This window comes from Ursus maritimus, unplaced genomic scaffold, assembly GCF_017311325.1.
Source record: "Ursus maritimus isolate PB19 unplaced genomic scaffold, ASM1731132v1 scaffold_5, whole genome shotgun sequence".
NCBI lineage: Eukaryota > Metazoa > Chordata > Mammalia > Carnivora > Ursidae > Ursus > Ursus maritimus.
Window position 1 is genome coordinate 64551929 of NW_024426663.1, and position 26025 is coordinate 64577953.

The 26025-nt window shown below is 41.4% G+C and overlaps 1 protein-coding gene across 1 annotated transcript in view; it reads right to left on the minus strand.

Moving 5' to 3' along the window:
* Nucleotides 1-26025, minus strand: part of MEGF10 (multiple EGF like domains 10) — a 120043-nt gene that overhangs the window by 39929 nt on the left and 54089 nt on the right. Inside the window, exons 5-9 of the mRNA XM_008698983.1 lie at nt 19864-20110; nt 18225-18345; nt 13935-14071; nt 6846-7058; nt 269-443 (exon numbers count right to left, since the gene is read on the minus strand). Coding sequence (XP_008697205.1) covers nt 269-443; nt 6846-7058; nt 13935-14071; nt 18225-18345; nt 19864-20110 — 893 coding nt within the window. The remainder of the gene's footprint in view (nt 1-268; nt 444-6845; nt 7059-13934; nt 14072-18224; nt 18346-19863; nt 20111-26025) is intronic.

Below are 26025 nucleotides of genomic sequence, written 5' to 3' on the forward strand. Positions count from 1 at the left end.
ATTATGCAAGGAACAATTATATCATATTCTATGACATATATTAGTTACATAATTAATAAGAAGGCTACATTTGTCGTTTTACCAGCTTTCCAGTCATCGTTCTAAGGTAATTACTTATGTTTCTTATTAGTACTTCTCATTCTCTTTCTTGTTAATGATGTGACAGATCTTAGCACATTCCCTGTACTGCAGGAAAGGTCCTATATGGTGCGTGGTGTCAGTATGCTCCACATCGTACCCGGCGGCTCCTTCCTCCAGAGCCACTCACTTTGAATCCTGGGGCACAGGTGCACTTCCCAGTCACACTGTCACAGTCAGCCCCATTCTGGCAGCTGCAGATCTGTTGGCAAGCTTCCCCGAAGAATCCAGGAGAACATGTCTCGTTACAGTAGAGTCCTGACCAGCCCCGCTTGCAGGCACACTCTCCAGACATGGGGTGACAGCTGAGAGACACAGATGAAAGGAGAAAGTCACTCCCGGGTGAACATGACACCCAGGGCCCATGCAAATGTTGCTTCAGCCATGAGCAGTGAATGGGTGGGTAATTCCATGCACAATAATTTAAACTTCATTCCCAGGCTTGCTATGATTTAATTAATTGGCTGAAACCCGACTGGTACCACAGAAATGTGGCGTGAAATCAGCATCATGTTCAAACCGGAAGACTATTACAACCGCTTCCTTTTGTCTGAAACTCATGATAATCTTCATAAGTTGAAAGCACGAATTCAGTAACAGGTGACCTAGATGGGAAGGGTTAAAGAACGACTCCGTCCAGTGCACAGTACCAGTACCAGATCAGTTAACCAGGGTTCTGTCCAAAGAACTCCGAAAGCAGCGACCTTCCTTGCCTGTTTCCAATCTTGATTCTCCATACCTGGTGGTGGAGCAGCTGTCTCTCTCTACCTGAAGCAGCAGCTGCACAGACAGCCCAGGCAGCCAGCTGTCACTCCGGAGCAAATGGACACATCAGCTGCGCTGAGAGGCATGCGTGAGTGAGGCTGACACAATAGGGCACTCTGTGGCACGCAAAACACATGTGCTTCTCACCACAGGAACATTTCAACAGTCGAACTAGCTCTGCTCACAATCGGAAGGTTGTTAAAGACTGTCTTCCTCCCCCGGTGGAGATAAACCCCTCCCAGTAACTACAGCCCACAACAGAATCCACTGTCTCGTCCAGACGTTTGGTAAGTGACTCTCATCCAGAGACAGTCCATCGATTTTCACTCTCCCACTACCTGGGTACCTTAGTGAAAACATACAACCTCTCCGGCCTGATGTCCGAGTCTGTCAAGGGTGGGTCTCAGCCACACGCCTGTGGGGGGCACGGTTTGCTCTCTGCCACAACTAAGCGCCTACAAGCAAAGGTCTAGGCATCCATCACAAGTATTACTCAGGGAACGTGCTATGAAGAAATACCCAAGTACCACTCTATATTGAACATGGTTTCTTGGGTATAGAAGGTTTGGATTTGAGGGGCACCTGGGTGGCTCAGTCGGTGAAGCATCTCTCATCGGCTCAGGTCATGATTCCAGGTCCTGGGATCGAGCCCCATGTTGGGCTTCCTGTTCAGCAGGGAGCCTGCTTCTCCCTCTCCCTCTGTCTGCTGCTCCCCCTGCTCATGCTCACTCTCTCATGCTCTCTCTTTCTTTCTCAAATAAATAAATAAAATACTAAAAAAAAAAGAGGAAGGTTTGGATTTGAAAGGCAAGGGTTTGAGTCTTGGATCTCCTTAGACCTACTCAGATCTACTCATCTGTTCCCTATCCTTGAGCAAACACCGGGCACCTTCATCTCAAACTTAGGCATGTCAAATACCGAGTCTTAGTTCTTCCCGTCCATTGCTCCTCAGTGTTTACTCTCAATCACCACCCCTGGAGCAGTGGCACCACCAGCCACTCAGCTGTTTAAACCAGAAAACTCAAGAGTTATTCCTGGGAACTCCTCCCTCATTTCTCATCTCCACTTCATCACTGGGACCTAACAGCCTGCCTCCGAAATATCCTGCCTGCACCCCCATCTCTCCATCCTCCCCGTCACCACACTAGCCGATGCCAAGGCCATCTAATTCAGAAAACCAGGAGAGCCTTCCGTCTTGCAAACTCTGCACTCACTCATGCCTTGTCATCTAAAAAGTAGATGTTATCCTATCATTCTCATTAAAACTCTTCAAAAACTCCCCACTACACTTAGGATAAAATCTGTGCTAATATAGCTACAGTGACTGTGTTCTTTATTGTCTGAACCAGGACATTTTAAAGAGTGAAGAGGGAGTTATTAGGACAACAGGTCCTAATCCAAACAGTCCCTGTGACCCTAGACATAAAGTCACCCTACATGCAGCCCACAGGCCATTGTTACCTGGCCACTGCCCACTTCCCAACCTCTTCTCTAGTCAATCAGTCTCTCTTTATTACCATGCTCAACTACAATGGATTTCTTTTTGTTGGGAAAGGCACTGAGTGTTGCCAATATGAAGGCATCACACGGGCTATTCCATTTGCCTAGCATACTGTTTCCCCATTCTTTGTCTGGGCCTCTTCATTTTACCCATGTCTTCCTTCCCCTCTAAACCTCAAGCTCTGTGAAGGCAAGAATTGGGCATGTTTCGTGACCTGCCCCCGGCCCAGAGTGGGCGCACAGCAAACACTGAGTGAGTTAGGGAAAACAGCAGTTGATGGACAAGGGGATCTGACTCTGAAGTCTTGCTTTCCCACATGGATCTGCTTCCCCCCATGTCTCTGAGTCATCCAGCGGCACTGAATGATAATCTGTACATCTGCACAGAAAGGCAAGATTTGCCCTAGAATTCGTTTCTAAAATGTCAAAGTTGTGGCTGGAAGGGACCCACTCTGAATTGCCGGGAATACCCACATGACGTTTCTGGTGATACTGTAAGTCAACGCACAGGCTAGCAGCTAGCAGTTACCGAGCACTGAGCATGGCTTAACGTCATGCTCAGGAATCCGCGCCCCTTATTTCGTCTAATCCTCACAAGCCATTCTAAGTGTTGGGTATCATCCCACTTTATAAATCAGGCAAAACCGACCTAGAAAAAGTAATTAATTCAAAGCCCAACACAGGTACTAGCAGAATCAAACCTGAACCTAGATTTATTTGTTTTTTACACCAAAGAAAAAGGAAGCTTGGTTGCAGCTTTCTAGGAGGGCTAGATATGAAAAAGAATGGCTAAAATTTAGTGTTTAGCACCGATCAATGGGTTATAGCAGGACCAATAAAAGCCTGTATTGTACAAAAGCAGAGACAAATTTAAATTTATTTCAGAAAGTCCTACATTTGAGAAAGGGAGAAGAAATATTTTGTGTGGATTGGTTAAAGTAGTTTGACTTACTTTGACATACTATTTTAAAAAGGACATCTTTTAGTAGAAAATATTACTTTACATTAAAAAGTAGAAAATCATATTCCTGGTGTAGACACAAATGTTAAACAAAATAGACAACCCGGGCACAGGGAATTGACTGAGCTACAGGCAGACACAGAAATTGATATTCAGTACCCCCCAGTGAGTATTAGTGCAACACACTGGTTCTCAGATTGATTGACACCAAAATTAGTATTCTGCAATTTGTAATTAGATATAGGAAGCCAGAGCACTTTGGAGGCATTTGATGGGTTCTCATGCAGGCAGCTTAATTGGTAATGAGATTTACGTGTTGATGTTAGAAGCAGTAGATTGGAGGGTGAAGGGTAATACACTCCTACACATTTTCTTTCTAGAGAACAGATTGCTTTCTGTATATGAAAATAGGATGATACACACATAGGAATACCTATCACTTCATACGCATATATAACTAGATATAAACATTCTAGTAAATTTTTCAATTTAAGAGTTAAATTATCATAAGAGTCCAATACAATATTGGCTAAAATACAATGAGTCATTGAACTTCCTTTTATTCATTTCCTTAGGTGTTATTAATGCTCAAATGTAATGACAATTACATGGCATTTGCAAATAGGCACATGCTGATTGCCCACAGCTATTAAATGTCCTTATTAACAAGAGCTAATATACATCTCCCATGTGGAATCTTAATAAATCTCGAATTCTGTTTTGCTGTTCAAAACCATTTCCACCATAAAACTTAGTTTTTGGCTGAAAAGTACAGGTCACGGTAAGTGTCTTCAGGCTCTATAATAGTACTATGATTGGAAACACAAAATTTCTAAATTTATTTAACTTCATGTCAACCCTACGATAAATTGCAAAAGTAAAAATGGCTACAAAATCTCGGTAACTCCTCCTATTGGGAGGTGGAGTGTATTGAAACCGTAGTTGGTTGTGTGACCTGTTTTGTCCACAAGGACAACAGCAAACACTACATAACCAACCGTTTGAAACATGTTTGCATGTTGGCACTTGCTCTGTCTCTTGCTGCTTTTGGAAGCGAGTCATCATGCAAGGAAGCCCAGGTTAACGTGCTAGCTGCTACAGACATGTGGCGTAGGAAACCATCGACGGGCCAAATGCTGGACAAGTGAAGGAGGAATTCTAGAACCAGTCTACTGCTAGCTGATCTGCCAGCTGAATACAGAGAGGAAAAGAGAAGAGCCACCAAGCTGAGCCCAGTCAGAGAGTCAAGCAAAAAACCAACTACTAATCAATAATCATTGTTTTATACCACTGTTTGCGGTGTTTTTTTTTTTTTTTAACGCACAGAAGCTAACAGATACAAACCCCCAACCCGATATGTGGCTGCACTGTCTGTCAATATGTACATTCATATAACTCAATGTTTACTTAAAGACAATATAAACTTGCAGTCTGCTTTGCATAAGTTATCTCAGTAGCTAAAATGAAAGTTTTTAGAATAAATACACATCATGAATCATGTAATAGCGAGCTCCACTTGTTTGATTAAATGGTAAAATGAACAAGCTAGATTTTCAATTAATACAAAGATTCTATGCCTTTTGGTTCAAAGGAATCTTGTTTTTCCAGTAATTTTACAATGAAGTTTAAGGTACAAGAATCAGGCAGATGGCTCTGATTGTGAATTCAACAATACAGAGTCATATCAACACTGAATGGTTTTGAAAGAAATTTGCAAAAGCTAATTTTAATTTTTAAATGTAAAAAAATTATTTATTTATTTATTTATTTATTTATTTATTTATTTATTGCAAAAGCTAATTTTTAGAACTGGCTTTCAGGGAAACACTTCATAGGTCAACTGTTTTTAATCTGATTATTTGTCATACAGTATTAGTCAGATTTTAGTGTTCCTTTGATCTATGTGATTGTCAAATAATTTCCCGTAATTCTTTGGTAAAGCATACATGCTTAGGTACATGTGACCTATGTCAAAATTATCATGGTATTGATGCCAGTCAAGTAACTGTCCACTGGGACCTTGCCACTATGAACATGGTACCCAGTTCCAACAAAACCAACATTCTCTCTGCGTCTCCAGTTAGTTCTTCTCATAACACAGTTCCTTTGCATAGGTTTATTAATCTATTTGATGTCGGGCTGCATACAATGAAACAGCACTCTGATTATTAAAGAGTTCTTGGCTGTCACTACATGAGGCTTATCTTTTGCTGGGACAAGTCTTAAACACAGCAGGAAAGATAGTCAAACTCATGACTTGTCCCTAATCCTGCCAGCAACTTAAACATCGGAGAGTTGAAAATCAAACAAAATCCTGCAGAGATGATTCATTTTCACTCCCCAAATGTTTACTTAACCTTGTCATGTAAAGAGTGGCAATATTTTCCAATGAGGAAAACCAAAGTTGATTAAAGCAGCTTGCAAAGTTGTTTGAGATACAGTAAGAATGCACTTCTTTGCTATGTCCCAGTAAAATGTATTCCAAGCATGCGCACGTGCACACGCACACGCGCGCGCGCGCACACACACACACACACACACACCCCTCATGGTACAAAATCTATTTTTTTGTTCCTAACAATGGTTTAAAGAAGAGACCAACCACAGGCTTCTGCTTACATTTAACTTTGGTGGATTTGAGATTTGAAGGGGCCACAAGTTATCTTTCAGAAGCATGAACTAAGTAACAGCTGTGCTGAATGCAATTAAACAATTCTTGTAACATTTAAACTGCTATCCAACGCACTACATTTTTGTCAGACCCAACTTTTCCAGCAGTCTGCAAATGAGGTCCAGAATTCTAAGTGATAGGTATCTGGTCCTTGGGGGAGGGAGAGGAAGAAAGGGGGTGGAAAGGTATTTTCAGGGGCAGACAAGGTACCGTAGGGTGGGTGGGAACCATGGTTTCCTGTTCTTAAATTCTTCGAGAGATTTTTGAGCTAAAAGACCCCTGTGAGTTTTATGTCAGAGTAATCAATTTTGAAAACATATTTCACATGTGACAGCCACATGTGAAACACTTTTATAAGACTTCTACCGGTACACTTCCTTTCTACACAGATGTGCTGTCAAGTCAAAGATGCTGCAGTGAGAATCATTTTTGTGATATTCTTACATACTAAACTGGGCTTAACTCATGTCTCTCATTGCATCTTTGCTTCTAAGGGAATGTCACAGAATCCCTCTCTTAGGGCAATGTTCTACTAACCCCAGCAAATTTAATTTTTGGCAATGGCCATTCATTGAGAATAGAATTTAATATCCACCCATGGCCATCTACCAATTTTAATGCTTCTAACTTGGACTGTCACCCACTAAAGAAAGAAGCTGTCCATGTACTTGGTGGTTCCTCCCCAGGATGACCCAGAGGCAGGAAAGCTCTCAGGGTGGGCATCTCTTTGGCAATCCATCCTTCCGAACAGTGGACACTGCCATTCAAACTTTAACAGGGCACATCCTTCCAGGGGTGGCTGACCCTCACCTGTGAGTGTTGTCGAGGTGGCAGGGACACCGCTTGTCACATTTGATGCCGTAGAGCCCTTCTGGACACAGGCGAGCCTCACAGCGCTCACCAGCAAAGCCTGCTTCGCAGAGGCATGAGCCACTCACGTGATAACATTTCCCTCCGTTGATACACTGGCAGGTCTCAGCACAGCGAACTCCGTACGTGCCAACGGGACACTCATCCTGGCACCTACCAAGCAGGGAGCGGGAGCAGAAGATAGATTAGGTAATGCCATGTACAAATACACAGTCCATTCAGACAGGCTTTGTGATCTATAAACTGAAAGTGTTTTTTGCATTTGCTGTATTTTTTAGTGATTAACCCATTATGGGTATAAAAGCAGGAAGCTGAATTACTCTGGCAACAGGTAGTAGTAACAGCAGTATGACCTGTTCAAAAGAATAACAAAAACGAAAACAAAATAAAATTATGAACTTAGCACAGGAAGCATGTTTTACACCTAGTGGTTTGCTTGCTAAAGCTATATATATGCATATATATGTATTCAAAGAGAAAACTTTGCAGCATATTTCAAACAATGTTAACTCCCGTGGCTTTCATGGTGACATTAATATTTAATCTCAGCCATGCTTCTGCTCTTTTCAAAGCTGAGTGGCAGTAATTTCTCCTCATTTAGAAAGTTAAGGAAGAAAGGGGGGGTAAACAAAAGGGGGAATGAACCATGAGAGACTATGGACTCTGGGAAACAAACTGAGGGCTTCAGAGGGGAGGGGAGAGGGGGAATGGGATAGGCTGGTGATGGGTAGTAAGGAGGGCACGTATTGCATGGTGCACTGGGTGTTACATGAAAGTAATGAATCATGGAACTTTACATCAAAAACTAGGGATGTACTGTATGGTGACTAAGATAATATAATAAAAAAATATTATTATTAAAAAAAGCATCAAACTGGAAAGGAATAAATAAAAATGTCACTACTTGCACACACAAAAAAAGAAAGTTATGTATTTAATAAATAAAGTCCTCTGTAGATCTGGGGAAGTCAGAGCTATTGCAATCAGGTTTTTTTGATTCCACCTGGGGAACTTTTGCCAGGAGATTTATGGATAGGTAGAGTTTCCTAGCACAAAATTTTTGTTAAGAGGGATACTGTCCTCTGTTAATAAGAAGCAAGGAAAAAATATCAGGTCTCAAAAATTCACTTTATCTTTTAAAAAATGACATTAGAGTCTGGTCCTGGAGGAAGGACAGGCTCTGGATAAGTTGGATCAGGTGGGCAGCTATGCGGCTGGAAGGAACCGTGATAGAGAAGAGAAAATTATCATCACTCCACAGAATGCATGACCAGTTGTCAAGCCAGCCAAGCTTTTTTTTTGACCTGGCAAGGTGACTTCACGGAGCCTCCTGCAACAGAAGGAGCACTTCCTGCCAAAAGAGAGGGAGATGGGGTCTCGTCTAGCCGAGCGCCTGCCATAAGTATGGTACACTTTGTGGGTGGAAATCAGCAGACACTTCCCATGTGGCTCTCAAGTCACGCCAGATCCATGGTCAGAAATGTAGGTCAGCACTGCATTTTTTCAGAGCAGTATAATGCAAGCAGCAAGTGCATAATAATGAATTGAAGGATACCTAAAGGCAGTAGCAAAGGGGCTGAAAAGCAAACATTTTCCACAAAGTTTTGCATATTTTTAATCATTATGATTAGTAACAATACCAAGTTTGGATGGGATTTGATTTAAATGGAGAAAATAAATCTTGAGATCCCTCTGATAGTTCTCTGGTTAACCCTGGCTCTAGCACATAGTTAATGTGATAGAGACAAGGAAAGGGGTCTCCTGTAAACTTGGTTTCACCCGACACATAAGTGTGTTTGTCAATAGGCAAAATCTTCAAATCAGCTGCTCAACAAACCATTAGCAAAGTTCTGTAGTAACCACTTACTATTTAGCATAAAATCAGATCAGATGTGTGCTTTAAAATTACATAGGAGTATACATACTATTTTTAGACCAGAGTATTTTTTAAAAGATACTCTATTTTTAACTTGTAAGAGGCCTTAATAAGCCAAGTCACTTAGTTTATTCTCCAAAGATGCAAACTTTGGAGAAAGAAATGGCAAGGTGTAATAACTGGGCCTCGTCTTGGCTCTGCTAAAGGCTGGTGAGACAACTTTGCAGCCTGTCTGTCCAGATTTGCTTGTGATTCTGTACCAAAAAGGAAAAGATAAACAAGGTAAAATAACATTGCTTTCTCTCTCTTATATGGATTTGAAAACAAATCCAACTGTTAAGTTTTGGGACCCATGATTTTAACTTAGGAAAAAGCTTAGCTCTAAAAGTGGGTGAACCGAGTATAGATCGGAAGCCTGGAAAAATGTCTGCTGCCAAATGACAGGGAAGCAGTGTGTATATTTTACCCTATCTTGGCAGAGACTTCCTTTTCTTTGGGAAAATAAAATCCATAATAGCTGGTCCTGACCCATATTTACCTTTCAAACCTATAATAAAACATACTACTAGCTTGTATTATAAGTGGCAAAAAGCCATTTGAATTTCCCTTACTAAAGTAGCCACTGCATAAAGTTTGGTTCACATTCTCATTTTTTTTCATCAAAGTTGTGCATGTAAGAAAATCCTGTTAATAACACTTTTGTCTACTTCCACGTACCAAACCAAGGTGGTAAGATATCTTTCTAGAAGTAGACTTTGAAAATAAAATCTTGAAAATAAAATCAGGAGTACCTGAGTGGCTCAGTAGGTTAAGTGCCTGCCTTCACCTCAGGTCATGATCCCGGAGTCCTGGGATCAAGCCCTGCATCAGGCTCCCTGCTCAGGGAGTCTGCTTCTCCCTCTTCCTCTGCCTTCCACCCCCAGCTCATGCTCTCTCACGGGCACATGCAATCTTTCTCAAATAAATAAAAAGAAAAAAACCTTAAAAAAATAAAAAAGGAAAAAAGCAATCATGAAGCAGTTTATACCTTTCCGAGGTTAGCAGAATTAAAAGTCTTTGTCAAACAGACTTGTTTCCCTTTTTGGCTCCTTTATCCAAAAGAAGCATCATTTCTCAGTGAATTTTATGTCCTTAATGTTGTTTTTGTGGTCCCAGGCAGAACAACAACAACAAAAAGCTATCTAGGAACTAGTGAAAGAGGTAATACATTTTCTTACGAGAGAAGGCAGAGAGATTGATGAAGACAGAACAAAAAATATCAGCCACGGTAGAAATATGGAAATTTGGAGTTTATATATATATTTTTTATTTTTGGTTTTGAATAATGCTCTGGAATTGGAAAAAAATGGATAAGCTTTAAGTAGAGATAATATGACACCTGCTCCCACACCAGGGTCACAGGCTTGTTTTAATACCATTTTGATTATTATGTTGCATCTTATTACAAATGGATGGAAAAGGAAGTGATTTAACATATAAGTGGTGGCAGCTCCTTTCTCTCTGGTCCTTTTGAGCATGTCCCTCCCCAGAGTGCCTGGAATAACTGGGCCAAACCATGATTTAGGGTGAAAGAATCACATTCCTCATTAAACTTGGGATCGATGGATCAGCTGCCTGCCTTTCAAGCATCTGGAACTACTGCTCTGGGGAAAATAGAAAAAGTGCTGGAAAACAGCCAACTTTTCCACAATGCTAGATCCCGGAAAGTTTCCCCCTTGGAGACGAATGCTGCATCCCCCAAATTCCTGTCTGTCATTTCTGACTTTGCCTCCTTTGACCCACATTCCTTCTTCACTTGCAGGTTCTATGGAACACAGGCATGGCCGGACAGTCCTGCCTTCGCCTTAAAGGGAGCATGACCATGACAGAGGCAAAGATCTCTCCCTCCAGCTCACTCTTAGGGAGCAGCAGTTGTATGCATGGACCCCAAAGGCCTGAGCAATTCCATAGCAACCCATTACCATGAAGAACACTCTGTTAACCCCTTCAGAGGAATTTCTGCGAGGATCTGGAAACCATCCTCTCTTCCCTCTTGCTTGGCTGGGCCACATGACATTTCTCCACCACAATGTCCGCTCAACCTTTCCACAAACCCCCATGACTATTATTTGGACATCCCACGAGCTGTTCTGCCTGCCTACTAGGTGTCTGTTTTGTTTGTTCTGTCTTCACTCTGGCTGGGAGGGCCGTCCCCACATCCTGGGAATGCTTTGCTGGCAGCTGCCTGTGGTGGTACCTGCACCTCCGGGCAGCAGTGCTCTGGTCTAACCTCAGGGATCAAGTTCCGCTGACTTCTCAAAACACGGCAACACCAAGACCCCAGGCCCTCAAAGCTGCTTTCACCACACCTCTGCCACAAACTGCCCCATAGCTACTCATTTTTCCCTAGCATAGTGACGAATGTGCATGCTGTCAGTGTGTGTGTTCGTGTGTGTGTGTGTGTGTCTACAACCCAGACGGGGATGGTATAATTGAAAACAGAAATCATGTTGTCAGTTCACTGGCAAAACAACAGTTATCAGAACAACAACTCAAGAAGAAGTTCCCTCTTCACCTCCCTTGTCTTTCTTTGGCTCCTTTCCCTCCTTGCCTTAATCACCTGGAAATCAGCTGTTACTCTCCTTCCCTGCATTCTAAATAAGATGAGTACAAGCTCGCCTTACATGTTTGTTGTTTCTGTGTTGCCTCAAATTTGAGACTTAGACTGTGAGAGGACAAGGAAAACAATTATACAGCTGATCCTCGAATAACACGGGTTTGGACTGCACAGTAAGTCCACTTACATGCAGATTTTTTTTTTTATTCCACAGTGCTGTAAATATATTCTGTCTTCCTTACGATTCTCTTAACATTTTCTTTTCTCTAGCTCACTTTATTATAAGAATACCATATATAATACATATGACATACAAAATATGTGTTAATTGACTGTTTATATTATCAGTAAGGCTTCCTAAACAGTAGACTACTAGTAGTTAAGTTTTGGGGGAGCCAAAGTTATATGCAATTTTTGACTGCACAGCAGGTCAGTGCCCCAAACCCCTGAGTTTTTCAAGGGTCAACTGGATTTACTTTTTTAGTGCCCTAAAATATTAGACAAAGGTATTATTTGGGATTCTGCTTGGTCCCATGCCTCTCCTTCCCCGACCCATCTTTCTAAATAAGATAGTAAGTCCAGAACTCATCTAACAGTATCTATCCAAAACACAACCATAAGACAGGATGTAGGTCACAAAAACTTTCTGAGAAGCCCTATAACATAGTACAAAAACCAAGCTCTGAAGGGTGTTGCGATAATTTGTAACATCAAAAAATTAAAGGTAAAATACATAACTATATTAACAAAAGATGAAAGCCTTTTAATGAAGTTAAACAGATACTAACAGAAGTTCCTAATAAAAACAGGATTAAAAAAAAACCACTCAACACGAAGTTTACTAAAAACCAGTAACAAACGTGAAACTACACTGAAGCCATTTTCAATAAAATTAAGAACAAGACAGGAATTTGGGCTGTGACTGCCATTTGTCCTCACTGACTTAGAGGTTTAAAGTAATACAATCATGTCGAGAATTGAAATAATCATTATAAATACTGAAAAGTAGAGGCAAGTATCTTTTTTCATAATTGATGAAATAACTTTGATGTTTGCTAAAAATAACATTAGAATTACTAAAAATTTTGGTGGAGAGGGGTGCCTGGGTGGCTCAGCCATTAAGCATCTGCCTTCGGCTTGGGTCATGGTCCCGGCGTCCTGGGTTCGAGCCCTGCATCAGGCTCCTTGCTCGGCGGGAAGCCTGCTTCTCCCTCTCACACTCCCCCTGCTTGTGTTCCCTCTCTCACTGTCTCTCTCTGTCAAATAAATAAATAAAATCTTAAAAAAAAATTTTTTTTTGGTGGAGAGGCTAAATAAAAATACTCACAATCGAGTTTTTCTTTATCCTGAAACAGCCAGTTAGAAAGAGAAATGAGATTTTCCAAAAAATACAAATTACTTAGAAATAGATTTAACAAGAATTTCTAAGTTGGGAGGTGGCAGGGGCGGGGGGAACCACGCTAAATCTTACTAAAGTATCTTACTAAAATTAAAAAAAAAAAAGATCAGAATATTAGAAAAAAAAAGGAAGGAGGAAGTTTGAAGAAATGCTTAGGTCACTGATCTCACTAAAAAATAATGAGAGCTAATTTTGATTCAGTTCCCAGACATCACTCAAATTAATAATCGCTAGTATTTATACAGTTCAGGTAAATCACTCAACTCTAATAAGAACTGTTTGTTAGCTTCCACACTGTTCTAACATTAATGTATTTATTCAATCCTGTTAACAACCCCAAAGGGCAGTAAAATTATTATTTGAATATTAGCAATAACGATGTGTCTGATTAGAATATAAGCAACAGGTTCCAGAAATGTTTGTTTTGAGCCAGTTTAGTCCCCTACCTTTCCGGTCTTTTTTCTTTAATTTTACACACACATCCACTAGGCTCAATTATCTGGTCTTTCAGGATGTAAGAAATGAAAGAACAAATTAGAAGGCGTAAGGTTAGCAAAGCCGTCTGAGGTAACACTTTATTATCTAATACGAAAAATGACAGCGGATGGAAGAGTCACGTGAGCACAGCCACGCATTCGCTTTTATTTCATGTGGGACCAGAGAGCCCTAGAAATCCCATCAGATCTTCCTTGGTCACTACTGCGCAGGAAAATGACTGATGTTTTAACAGTCTACCGAATCATAAGACCAGTAACTTTATGCCCCACATCATTGCTAAAGATAACCAGGTACACATTCAATTTTGAAATAAATCTATCAAAAAATGTTTAAAATATAAAAAGTTTTGGTCTTTGAAGTGGCTGTCCAACCACTTGACTGTTGAGCCTGACATATTCATCATGGGTTCTGGATAGCTGATATTTTATTTATTTTTTTGAGTGCTTTCTCTGTATCTTCAATTTGCCCTCGCTGTCTATGGCTCACTTTCTACACACTGACTGTTGAAATAATCTGTCAAACACACTGATACTTTATAGATGCCTCTGGAATGTTACAGAATAGTCACAGACATGTGGTAGCAAAGGTGTTCCCTGGGCTCTTTGAGCTTTCCTTTCATGCCATTACGAGCAGTCAGAGAAAGACGAGACTCTCCCTTACCGTTCCCCTGTGTATCCTGGACTGCAATGACATTGGCCTGTGGCAGCATCACACGTCCCTCCATTATGGCACTGACATTCCTGTGAACAGTTCTTTCCGAAGCGACCCTCGGGGCAAGGCTGACCACACACTGTGCCCTGCATTCAAAGAGACTTGGAAAATTACATGGGCCTCCAGCCAGAGAAGGGCCAAAGGAGGAGGGAAAGAAGAGAGGAAACAGAAAGGGAGGAAGGTATAGGGGAACAGGACTGCAAGAGAATTAGATGAAGGGGATTTTAGAACACATGCACTCCGTTCATCATCTTAAAAATGTTAGCAATTTTAAATGGACTTACTTACCGGGTAAGCCTATATCTCAAGCTATGTTCAAAGGTGGCAGAATAATCTTAAGAAATACCCATATTAACAAACTGAAGTTTAAGATAAAGTTACGTGAAATTATTATGGTAACCTAAGGAAATTATAAATCCTCCTAAGCGTTCTTCCTTGTGTCCTTACGTGTACGATAAGTCAACAATACTCACTGAGCATCCGTTACAGAAACTGCAACATCTGGTGCAAATGGAATATCCAAACGCTTTACCATATGTTCCAAAGGAAATATACATGATCATTGGTTTTATTTCTTATAAGGTACAATGGAGCATGAGATGGAAATTTTGTGTACCTGAATTAACAGTAACATTGCCTAAGAGAGTAGTCCTGTAAGAATGAACCTAGACATTTTATTTCAGAAGAAAAACACTTTTATTTTCAGCAGGTTGAAAAAACATTGCTGGGCCAAGATCAATAGGAAAGCTTATTTCCTGGGAAGAAAAATCAAGAGTAACTTGGACGTGTCTCCTCACCCTAGAGGCTGTCCATCTAGTCAGGCAGTGTCATTATATTTATTCCAATCCTATGTTTATAAGAATAAGTACCGATAAGTCAATGAAATACTCTGTGATTTTTCTACTTCACTTGGCTATATAACTCGGGCTTATAGCTTATCATCTGTTTATTGGAATTATTGTTAGAACAAACAACATATCCCAAATAACAGAGATTTTTAAACTGTTTTTTTAACTGTTGCAAGCTGTTGCTTTGTCCTCCTTCTCTCTAAAAAAAGGCAGACTGTGGGCACTCTGAAATTGGAGGCTAGCGAACACCAGATGGTTTTGTAAATGTTTATTCTGGATAGCGTAAGAAAATACATTTCCTCTAACTCCTGGCTACCCACAAAGGCAGTTGGTGTGCTAATTAAGTCTCCTCTGGTGGTTTCTAGCTATCTACAAACAGGGAAAGTTCTTCCACAGACTCTTGGAACCAAAAAAGCCTTTGAGAGATGATTCAAATCGATGCCTCACTGCTACGCATCAGGCATAGAGCTAAGCTCTGAGAATCAAAGATAAGGTCACAACCTTTAATTTGTTCACAGTGTGGTGGGGGGATAGATGCAAAAATAGCTCGAATCCCTCCATTCTAGCACAACTATCAACATGCCTCAAAAAATAGTGTGCCAAGGGTCAATCTGTGGTAAGCAGGAGTTCTGGTGAAAATTTTCATTCTCTCGGGGACTGACTCTAGCCACATCTGTAACGGTCCCACATCAGCTTCAGAGATGCTGTTGAAATATTGTTTATGAATAAAGATTAATGTGAGCAAAGAGCTTTAAGTAAGACAAATTCTTATAAGTTGAAATACACATGTGTATGTGTAAAAGGAATATATACATTCATCTTTGCAAAGCACCTAAAGAGACGGCACAAATAAAATGTTGTGAAGAGAAGTATAAATTAGAATCTCAGCTATGCAGATTGAGAAATGACCTGCAGCATTCAATAAGAAACTTCTGTCAAGGTAGGGAGCCCAGAATATAGAGAAAGTGGTGGAGGGGAGGTTCCACTGGGCTGATGGATCCTTCCACCTAGTTACTGGGACTCACAATCCAAGCCTGTGATTGCCACTATCCCACACCATACGCACCCCAATCAAGAAGAAAGCTTCAGTCTCAAGATGAGGCAACTCTACCGACAACGTCTATACAACAGTACTAAGAGTAGAATGCCTACAGCTCTTTATCCAAACAACATGGAGCTCTCTGGACACTCTGCTACCCCAACAAAATCCTTCCCTTGCCAAGGACCAAACAATGGCCAACATGGCAAAAGGCTGTGCACAAGAAATGAAGAAGAGAAGGAGTCAAAGATACTTCAGTAATTCTACCTTGAGCAACTAAGAAAGAAATGCCAGCTTTAACTAAGATTTTTAAAAATCCAAAAAGAAGTAGCCTTAAGAAAGGCTTGGGTGTATGACAAGTTTGCTTCTATTAACACTGACTTTGATGGGCTTGCACTACTCAATAGCTCCCTTGTTCACCCCATCATCAGGCACTCAATAAAAGGCCCCCTCACTCTTACTCCATTGTTTCATGGAGTTTCTCCAGGCTCTGCCTCTAGAACCAGACCTTGTCTCATCTGCTTACCTTTCTAACTCTCACCTTGGGTCTGATATTTCTTTTCCACTTATCTCTGTGGCCCTCACATCTTGAGTTCTCCCTTTATTCCCATGATTCTTACTCCAGTTCTCCTTTGCTTCAGGACTACAACAAGGGCATTAGTGGACCCATTCCATCCCAGATTTGGCTCCTAAGGCTCCAGCTTGGGTGTAGCCCCATCAGATAGTGGCTTCACGTCTACAGGTCATTTAGTTTGGGGGTCTAATAGGATAGTGACAAATACATGTCTGGACTCAGGTGAGGGAAGGTCAAGATTTATAAAAATTACAGGGTGACTGTTAAAGCCATGGATCTGGGTGAGATTTCCAGGGAAGAGTCACAGTGAGAAAGGAGAAGAAGGATAAGACCAAAACCTAGGAAATACTGTAATAAAGCAGTATGTAGAAGAAGGGGGTTAGGAAAAGAGATCTTCAGTAACGGAGGAAGAGGGTTAGCAGAGACAAGGACAGAAAGACTATGAAAGAGGGAGGCAGGTGAGCAACAGGGTCATATGCTTTGGTGATATCAAGCAGCATGAGAACAGAAGGGTCATCACTGGATTTGGTAATTAGGAAGTCTGTTATGACCCTCCAAACTCAGCTTCACTACAGCTCCTGGAGATAGCAGGTGATAGTGAAGTAAACTGCTCTCTTAAATTTTGTTTGTTAATGAAGGAAACAGACATTGGTCATTCACTCCTGTGCCTTCAAGCAGATGTACGCACAAACCACTGCAAGTAATGATCAGTATCATTCCCAGGTTTCGTAAAAATCTGGTCAGCAAATCAGCTTTGACATTGAGTGTGTCATGTAACTACATGAAGAAAGTGTGACATGGGTCAAAGTTTGGGAAATGTGGTGAGTTGCAGCTACTCTTGGATTTTCATACTAAAGGTTTTGAGAAGCTCTGTAATACTTGGTAAATGGGTTCACCTCAATGTGTTTCTGGATGTACATGACCAGATAATTTTTTCACATAACACTTACTCCATTGAGAATAATGTTCTCAAAGAACAATAGTGATCCATGGAATTTAATTATAAAAATAATTACAGACATAGTTCATTTTATTCTGCTTTGCTTTATTGTACTTCACAGATATGTTGTTTTTTGTTTTTTAAACAAATTGAGGGTCTGTGACAATCCTGTATTGAGCATGTCCACTGGCGCCATTTTTCTAACAACATTTATTCCTTTCGTGTATCTGAGTCGTATTTTGGTAATTCTTGGTGATATTTGAAAAGCATTTTCATTAATATTATGTTTCTTGTGGTGATCTGTGATCAGTGATCTTTGATGTTACTACTGTAATTGTTTTGGTACGTGCATTGGTTTTTTAGACATAATGCCATCGTACTCTTCATAAACTACAGTATAGTATAAAACAACATTTATGTGCAGGAGGAAACCAAAAAATTCATTTGACTCACTTTAATGTGATAGCCACTTGATTGCAGAGGTCTGGAACCAAACCCAAAGTACCTCCAAGGTATACCTATATTTAGATACCTCCAATATTTGACAGCATTGTTGGACATACGTGAGATAAGGTATTTCCCTCTTTTTCATCCTGAGGGAAGTGCAGGACAGATGGCCACTGTGTTTTGCATGAGGACCCTTAGTGCACGTCAAGATTTAATCACCTTCTGCCTGAAGATGGACTGAAGGACACCAGCTTTGAAAATGGTCAGCTATCTCCAATTCTGCAATCTTTAACCATCAGTGTAACTTTCCTTTGTGCTAAGGCCCTCCATGTGTATTTTCACTTGAGTATCCTAGAACATGTGACTTTGGGAACGGAGGAAGAGAGCTTACCAGCCAGCCAGGAGGACAAGAGCATTCTCCAGTGACGTGATGACAGACGCCTCCATTTTGGCAGGGGCATCTCTGCTCACACTGTGGACCATGCTTGCCAGGGGGACAAAGATCCTCACAGCTGAGGAATTGATGTGTGACAAAAGACATCGTTATTTCCCCAATCATACTAACCCTCAGGTTCACAGACACAACAGCCCCCAGGGGCCCTAAAACAGACAAGCTTTCTCTGCTCCACATTCTTCATTTAATTAACATCAAAGCATTAATCATATTGGCTGGAAAGATGTTTGAGGGGTGGCCTAGACCTTTCCTTTCTTTTGGGGTATTTTCTAATGAAACTATTTCAATTTGAAGAGAATGTGTCCCATCTGAGAGGGCCAAGGATGACACTTCTCAGCCAAACACTCCTTGGTGACAGGAACTTTCCATGTAACTATTATAAAGCCCCTGTGTTGCGTGTGAAGTCCGCTTTTGATTGTGGGTTTATTCCAACCTCAGAGGAGATTGAAACGTTTGCACGTCCCCTGCTCTGTACACATATTCTTCACAATCAATTTTCAGCATTCTCTTCTTGAGACTCATCATTTTCCGTGCCCTTGACCCCCACCCTTTTCCTATGAATGAACCTTCTTCTCCAAGCCTCTGATTGTCTTGTTTGCGCTCTTGTAAAACTGCTCCAAGTTTTCCAAAGCCCTATTCAATTGTGGCCTTGATAAAAACCCATAAAAGCAATATTAACAATAAAGTAGTTTGAGATGATCATTCATTCTTCTGAAAATGAGGGCTTTCTAGGCTAATGCAGTTTTTTTTCTTTAGCTCTACTTTATGGCTGTTAATACTGTTGGCAGGAAGTATTTACCTAATCAGCCACATTTTTTCAAGTTTTAGTTCTGTGATTTACAAGTGTAATTTTCTCAGTAAGGGAGCAAGATTTTTCTATTTCCCTTTTTTTTTTTTTGGCAAATTCTGCCTCTTATTCTGTTTGCTAATACAAGCCAACTGAAGAACGTCCTTCACACGAAATAAAGTAGTGGAGGTTAAGAAGTTGCTTCAGTTGTATCCAGAAAGAATTAAACCATCTGTGTGCACATATCTTACACCGATGTGATACATTTCTTTTACGGTCACAAAGCAACATATGTATCCACAGGCAATAAATAACCCAGATAACCTTTTATAATGGACTGTTTCTAACATCGTCCCCTTTTCCCCTTTTCTATGGCCCTGAACTCACCCAGCTTTATCCAGCTAATTAGTTGCCACACAGAGCAGAACAACATGGACCATTAACAATAAATGCAATTGTGGGGGAATTGAAACAGAACTTCAAACCTGCCCCAACAACGCCCCAATATTACCACTCAATGCAACAGCCTGGTCCTCTCTATCTCTGCCCTGCTGAAAGGAAAGCATGGAAGTTGGCCCTTAGACTCTGGCTGGTCTGATGTTCAAGAGTCAAACGGTAGGAGCATGTCGGGGCTGTCGCTGCTGATCTCCCCCTCTGTGCCCAGAGCTCCTCCCTTTTAGTGACTTCAGGCAGCAACAGAAATAGGGGCACAGGAATATGACGGTGACAGCAGCACGAATGGAGAAGGTGAGTGGACTTTGCCACGCTGTTCAGCAGCATGTCACTTACAAGGCTCCCGTGTATCCTGGTGGGCAGCGGCATTCCCCCGTGACGTGGTCGCAGGTGGCTCCATTCTGACACTGGCATCGCTGGTGACAGTCATTCCCATAGGTGCCCTGCTCACAACGGTCCTCACAACGCCAGCCCCGGAAACCGGCCGCGCAGTGGCAAGCCCCCGTGATGGGGTTGCACAGAGCCCCGTTTTTGCACTGGCACCGGCTGCTGCAGTGGGGCCCCCAGTGATCACCATCACAGGCTGGAGAGGGAGAAACAATAGAGGGCATCACAGTACGGATGTGGGCAATGGTAAGCTCTTCAGGACAAGCTTTCCTCTGCTCTTGACAACGACTTGATGATCCCTTCATCGCCATTCCGTGGCTGGACAGTGGGGCTTGGTACCAGCTCACGGCAGTGCCTCACCAGTGTGTTCAGCACTAAGTGGGCCACTTCTAGCCACTCCACTGCTGAAGCAGGGCTACATTTTCCAGCCACATGCCTTTGCTTAGCCTTTTTCCTGCACCTGGAGTGTTGAGTTTGATGTGGCTATGGGAGGATGTAAGTAGTGCAGGGGGAGAGGAGGCTGGCTCCCCAGAAGGGAAGGTTCAGCTCAGGCAAGGGCTTTAGTGCACACTGAGGAGGTGGACTGCATCTTGTGAATAAGGAATTGGTTGTAAAGGATTTTAAACAATGAGAGACAATGCAGGTTTGAATCTTAGTAAGGTCAGTGGGCTATAGTCTGAGGAAGGGGCAGGAAAGAGCTCACAACGAGAGGCAGGGAGACAGGGCAAGAGGAATGGCAGCAGATCAGGAAGTAGGTGAGATTCAGGGGCCTGACCTCGGGCAGTGATGGTGAAGACCAAGAGGGGGCCTTACAGGCTGACCCACTGTGAAGCAGACTGACCCCGCTATAGGTCTAGCCCAGAGCAATCCAAAGGAAAAGTGCTTTCAAGGTATCAGTCAAAAGATGCATGGATTGGGAGGTAATCAGAAGAGACAGAAAGCACTTAATTCCAACACTGAAATTCACTGACTTACTTTAACAATAAGACGAACATGAAACTGAAAATAGACAGCAAAGAAAAAACAACAATCGGCCTGATTTCAGACTTGTGAGATGGAGCCCTACGTGGAGCTCTGCACTTCCTCTCCCTCTCCCACGCTCCTTCTCCCCACCCCTGCCTGCCCCACCCACTCACACATGCAGGAACTCAAGCATTCGGGCGCGCGCGCGCGCGCGCGTGCGGCCTGCCCCACCCACTCACACATGCAGGAACTCAAGCATTCGGGCGCGCGCGCGCGCGCGCGCGCTCTCTCTCTCTCTCTCTCTCTCTCTCTCTAAAAACACAAGAAACAAAACAAAACAAAAATGAAAACAGGTGTATGAAACCAGTAAGACAGTAACAGAAAACATCATTTGAGAGGTAGATTTAAAAGCATAGTCCCAAGGAAAAGGAAGAGTGGCTGCAATTCAAGCTGATGAGCAGGAAGAGGGGAGCAGGAAAGGAAAAATCCTCAATCCCAAACATTCTAAAAATTATAAAGGGTGATGATAAGCAAAACCAACTCTCAATATTCATTGCCTAGCCAGGTGCATATTTATTTATTAATTAGATGGTATAAAAGACACTAGGGAAGATGCGCTCTGCCTGGAGCTCTTAGGATAAACTGTTTTTATGGTTTAAAAAAACAGCTTCACGTCATAAAAATTTTGTAACCTCAACAGATCGAGAATGAACTATTGAAAAAAAAAAAGAAACAAAACCAGGCACACAGCAAACAACTTATTAGACATGCAGGATTCGTCTTCCAACAGTAGAACCTACCTACTATTTCATAATATCAAAAGGTTCAAATGAATAATTTTGTTTTTAATCATTATGGCTTTGTTCTCATTGGTACTTTAATAAATATACTTTAACACAATTAAAAACAATGAGAGGATTATGGAACCTAAAGCAGATCAAGAAAGCAATTACCTAAGAACTCACAATCTTCTTTCACAGAATAAGATCAGGTAGTAGTTCGAGATTTCAGCCTCATTGTTATTCATATAGTTGCTTTTTTATTGCCTATGGGTATGGTCAAAGAATTTTTTTTCAATTACAACTCTTTCAATCTAGGATCTATTCTTTAAAAAAAACAACAACACAAACTTATACTGCATGTTTCTTTAAATGCCCTCAGGTATCCCAGGTAGAGAAGAATTTCTCCTGTTTTTAAGGGACACCCAAGTAAGTTACATAGTGCTTTGCAACTTGTTCCCTGGTTCATCAATCCTGAGTAAGGAAAATCTTCATTCCGTGTAAGCCAAATCCATTATCCTAGAATCTGACAGTTTTTTCTCCTGTGTTCATCATGGTATATCTGATATGGTTCATCACTGTTGTCTGTACTATAAATGATCTTATTCCTGAAAGGTGAATGCATCCTTCACCCTGCTCCTTGCAGGCTAAATACTCCAACCCTCAATATTTTTACTTAATTTTTAAAAGTCTATTCAATTTCACTCATTTTCTTTGCTGAACCTTCTCTAAAGTTTCCATATCCCTCTCAACTTCTGGGAACCTCAGATACTAAATGAAATATTCATTTTTTTCTTCATGTACCATGGAAGATAAACCGATCGACACAAAACACAATCTTAGCTAATAAAACTACCCTGATAAGGACATCCAGATTGTGTCAGAAGCATTTGGAAAGCAACAGCCATGATGGGTTAGAGTTCCTTTTCTCCACTGTGACACTGGGATAAGGGTGGGCTGGAGCACACACATTCTCTAGAACATGTTTTACAACACCAGGAGAGTAGTAGGAACAAGTCAAGGTACTGAGGGGACAGAACTGCTTCCTCTTCCTCCTTGTGACACATTTCCACATCCCATTCAACAACTTCTCTCCCAGAAGAGCAGTCAGGCAGAGACCACTTCTATTTTCTTGGGGTTAGATAAATGTAAAAGACAAAAAACCAAAAACCCTTAAGATACCTCCTCACGACAGAAACAAGCTCACAGCAGAAACTGATAACTCTCAGCATCAAAGAAAGCGTTTCAGGCTTTTAAGGAAATATTATCATGCCGACATGGTTAATTTCCTGGCTCTATCTAAGCACTGTGGCATGCTTTGAAGTGACAGCTTCTCTCCTTGGGGCTGTGTTTCCCTAACAGGCCACTGATACATGGGCCTCACAATGTGAATACTGGGCATCAACATAAGCTGTGCTGAGGGAAAAATCCCCATACAAAAGTGTACAGACAAATAAGCAGGAAGTAGACAAGTGGGACACGGAAGCCTGGCTTGAATTTAAGCATCACTGGAACTTCCTTTCCTTTCTTTGTTTGTCATATTTAACTACTGCAACATATCAATTTTTACAGCTTATCACACAAAAGCCCGATTACTCCAAACACAAGGGTATGTCGACTGTCTTGACTAGAGGCAGAACTTGTTCCTTTTGAACGTCAAGGTTGACCAGTTATCCTGAATTCATGCGCTGTGTTTGGAAAGACAGTTTGGAGACTCTGAAGTCAAATCACTTCATATCTTTTACTCAACACCTCACTCTAATCTCAAGAGGCAAGTGGTTCACTCCTGAAGAAAAAGCAACTGGGTTTGTTACTGTCACTGACAACTTAAAAAAAAAAAAAAAGTAGTTAATGTTAATATGGCAATAGTGGAATATTCTAATAGGAAAGGGTATATGAACCAACTTTTGTTTCCCATGAAACTGAAAAGAGCCTTAATGCTCATAAGGGACTCATTTTCAGCTTCTGGTTTCATCTCTTGTTGAGTTGTGCTATCAGCTAAAAATGGGCTCTAGACGCAGTATACCCAGATTCATGCAGCTGTTTCAGGGGGCAGCTTAATGAGGGTCTCAGGCAGCACAGATAGCATGCTCTAATAAGCTCTCACAGTAAGACGGGAATAAAAGGAAGTTTAAACTACTGTGTAATATCAGAAGTATAGGGTCCACGCTACAACCCTCAGTGACAACTAGTGGAGCCCTGGATCCTCACAAGACAATGGGCTCACCCTGGAGCCCTTACAGCTACAACCTCCAGTGACACCAGTAACCACAGGTTACATCTACGGGCTAAGTACTGAAAATTCACTCAATTTATTATCTCTCAAGGGCCTGCCATGTGCCAGCCATGGTACTAGGCTTAGAGTTCAAAGGAGAATGGTAGAACACCTGCTTCCAGAAGCTTACAGGTTATCAGCAGAGGTCTTAAGTTATTAGACAATAAAATAACCTGTGATAAACGGTAGGGTAAGGATATGGATGAGATAACAACAGAAAACACAGGGATGACCCCTAACCAGTGCTGTTGAGTTGTGAAAGGCTCTCCAGCAAAAATGATGTCCAGGCTGAGACTTAAGGCAGAGTGTGCCCTATTTAGGTAAAGGTGGAGGATTTGTACATAGAAAGAGGGGCAATGGGGGGGGGGGCAGGAGCTGCAGGAGGTACAATATTCAGAGAGGATGATACATACAACACTCACAAGGCTTTGAAATAGCAAATGCCCATGAACACCTTCTTCTATTGCATCATGGCCACTACCATCTTCCTGTGCACAACAAAAGAAGTAAGTATAGAAGTAATTAGACACGGAGAGATTCCCTCTCACTCCATCAGTACTCCCCAGTCTTCCAAGCTCAGCACAGAGCTTCTCTGTCCTTCAGGTACATTTTTTTCAGACCCAATCTGAGATTCTCTCTGAAGAAGGCATGAGTAGATATTTTCCATGAAACTCTTCTTGTACTCAGATCACAATTTTTATATATATGTTTTCCTTGTTCCCTATCAAATAAACCTTAATTTCACAGGTGTTAAGACACACTGACAGCCTTTCTTGATCTCAGTCGTTGTCAATAGAAGTTTTCACCCCACCGTGTCATGGCAGCCACCCAGCTGACTCTGATGGTTAGAAGCATTCTGATTTCAGGGATATTGAACTGGGAAAAAACTGTGCACCCTCAGTCAGGAAGTAGGGTACCAACAATGATGAGCCTGATATTTATAGTGACAGTGATAACCTCTCTCTTTTCATGAAAACCAGCACTTTGATGCACATCTATGGGAGGGCAGATCACCACATCTGTTTTAGACCTTAATTTCGAATAGTGTATCAAAAGCTCTTTAGTCATAAATTCTTCTTTTGAGATTTTTCCAACACAAATAAACATATGGGTGTAAACACAGTAACAATTCACATTAGTTCACTCATTAAAAATATTTACGGTGTGCCCATAGACACCCATCTGAGCCTAGAAATAGACGAACTCTCGCAGTGGCCCTGTCAAGTAGGTACTATTGCAGTTCCTATTTTATGGTTGAAGAAACGGAGATGCAGGTGACTTTTGCTAAAGGTACATGGGCAGTAAGCAGTGAAGCCAGACCTCCTGTCTTCAGTCTGTTTTCTAAACCACTGTATTTTACTCCCTCCAAAGCTATCATGGTGTTTATCCCAGTACTGTTTATAGTAACAAAACTGACAAAATCTAATTTTCTAGCAATAGAAGATAAGGTAAAAAGAAATTGGTATAATCACGTAATGGAATATGATGCATCAACTAAAAGTGATATTAGAGAAGAATATTTAATGAACTTGAAAGATGTTAGCAATATCTTAATGCAAGAAGTAGATTAAAAATGATAGGCACCACGGGATCCAATTTTAGCAATATATTAGAACGAACCAGATGAAACTGTTATTAATTTAGGTCAAAAAAGGCCATATATCAGCAACTGTATTTGGCTGAACCTAATATCTGGGAATGGAGGGGAGAAGAGAGCATGGCAAAGACAGAAAGAGAGACAGACAGACAGATAGATATTGAAAGGCTCTATGGTCAAATGGTACCATTGGGAATCTCTGGGTCTTAAGAATATGCTCAATTTTTCTTTTGTTCATTTAGATTAACCAGATTTTCTAAATTTTTTGCAATCATTGTATATCCTTTTGGCAGTAAGACAAAAGCAAGCAGAAAAAATGGTTTTTTTAAATGGTTCGATCTGCAGAGCATTTTTACTGTGCCAGGTTCTGTGCTCCATGCTTTATACACCTCTTTCTAGTCATCACGGCAATCACAACAAGGTTGGTATCATTACCACATTCAGCATACAGAGGACATTTAAGATGAGACCATTTAGGTAAAATGTCCCCAGACACC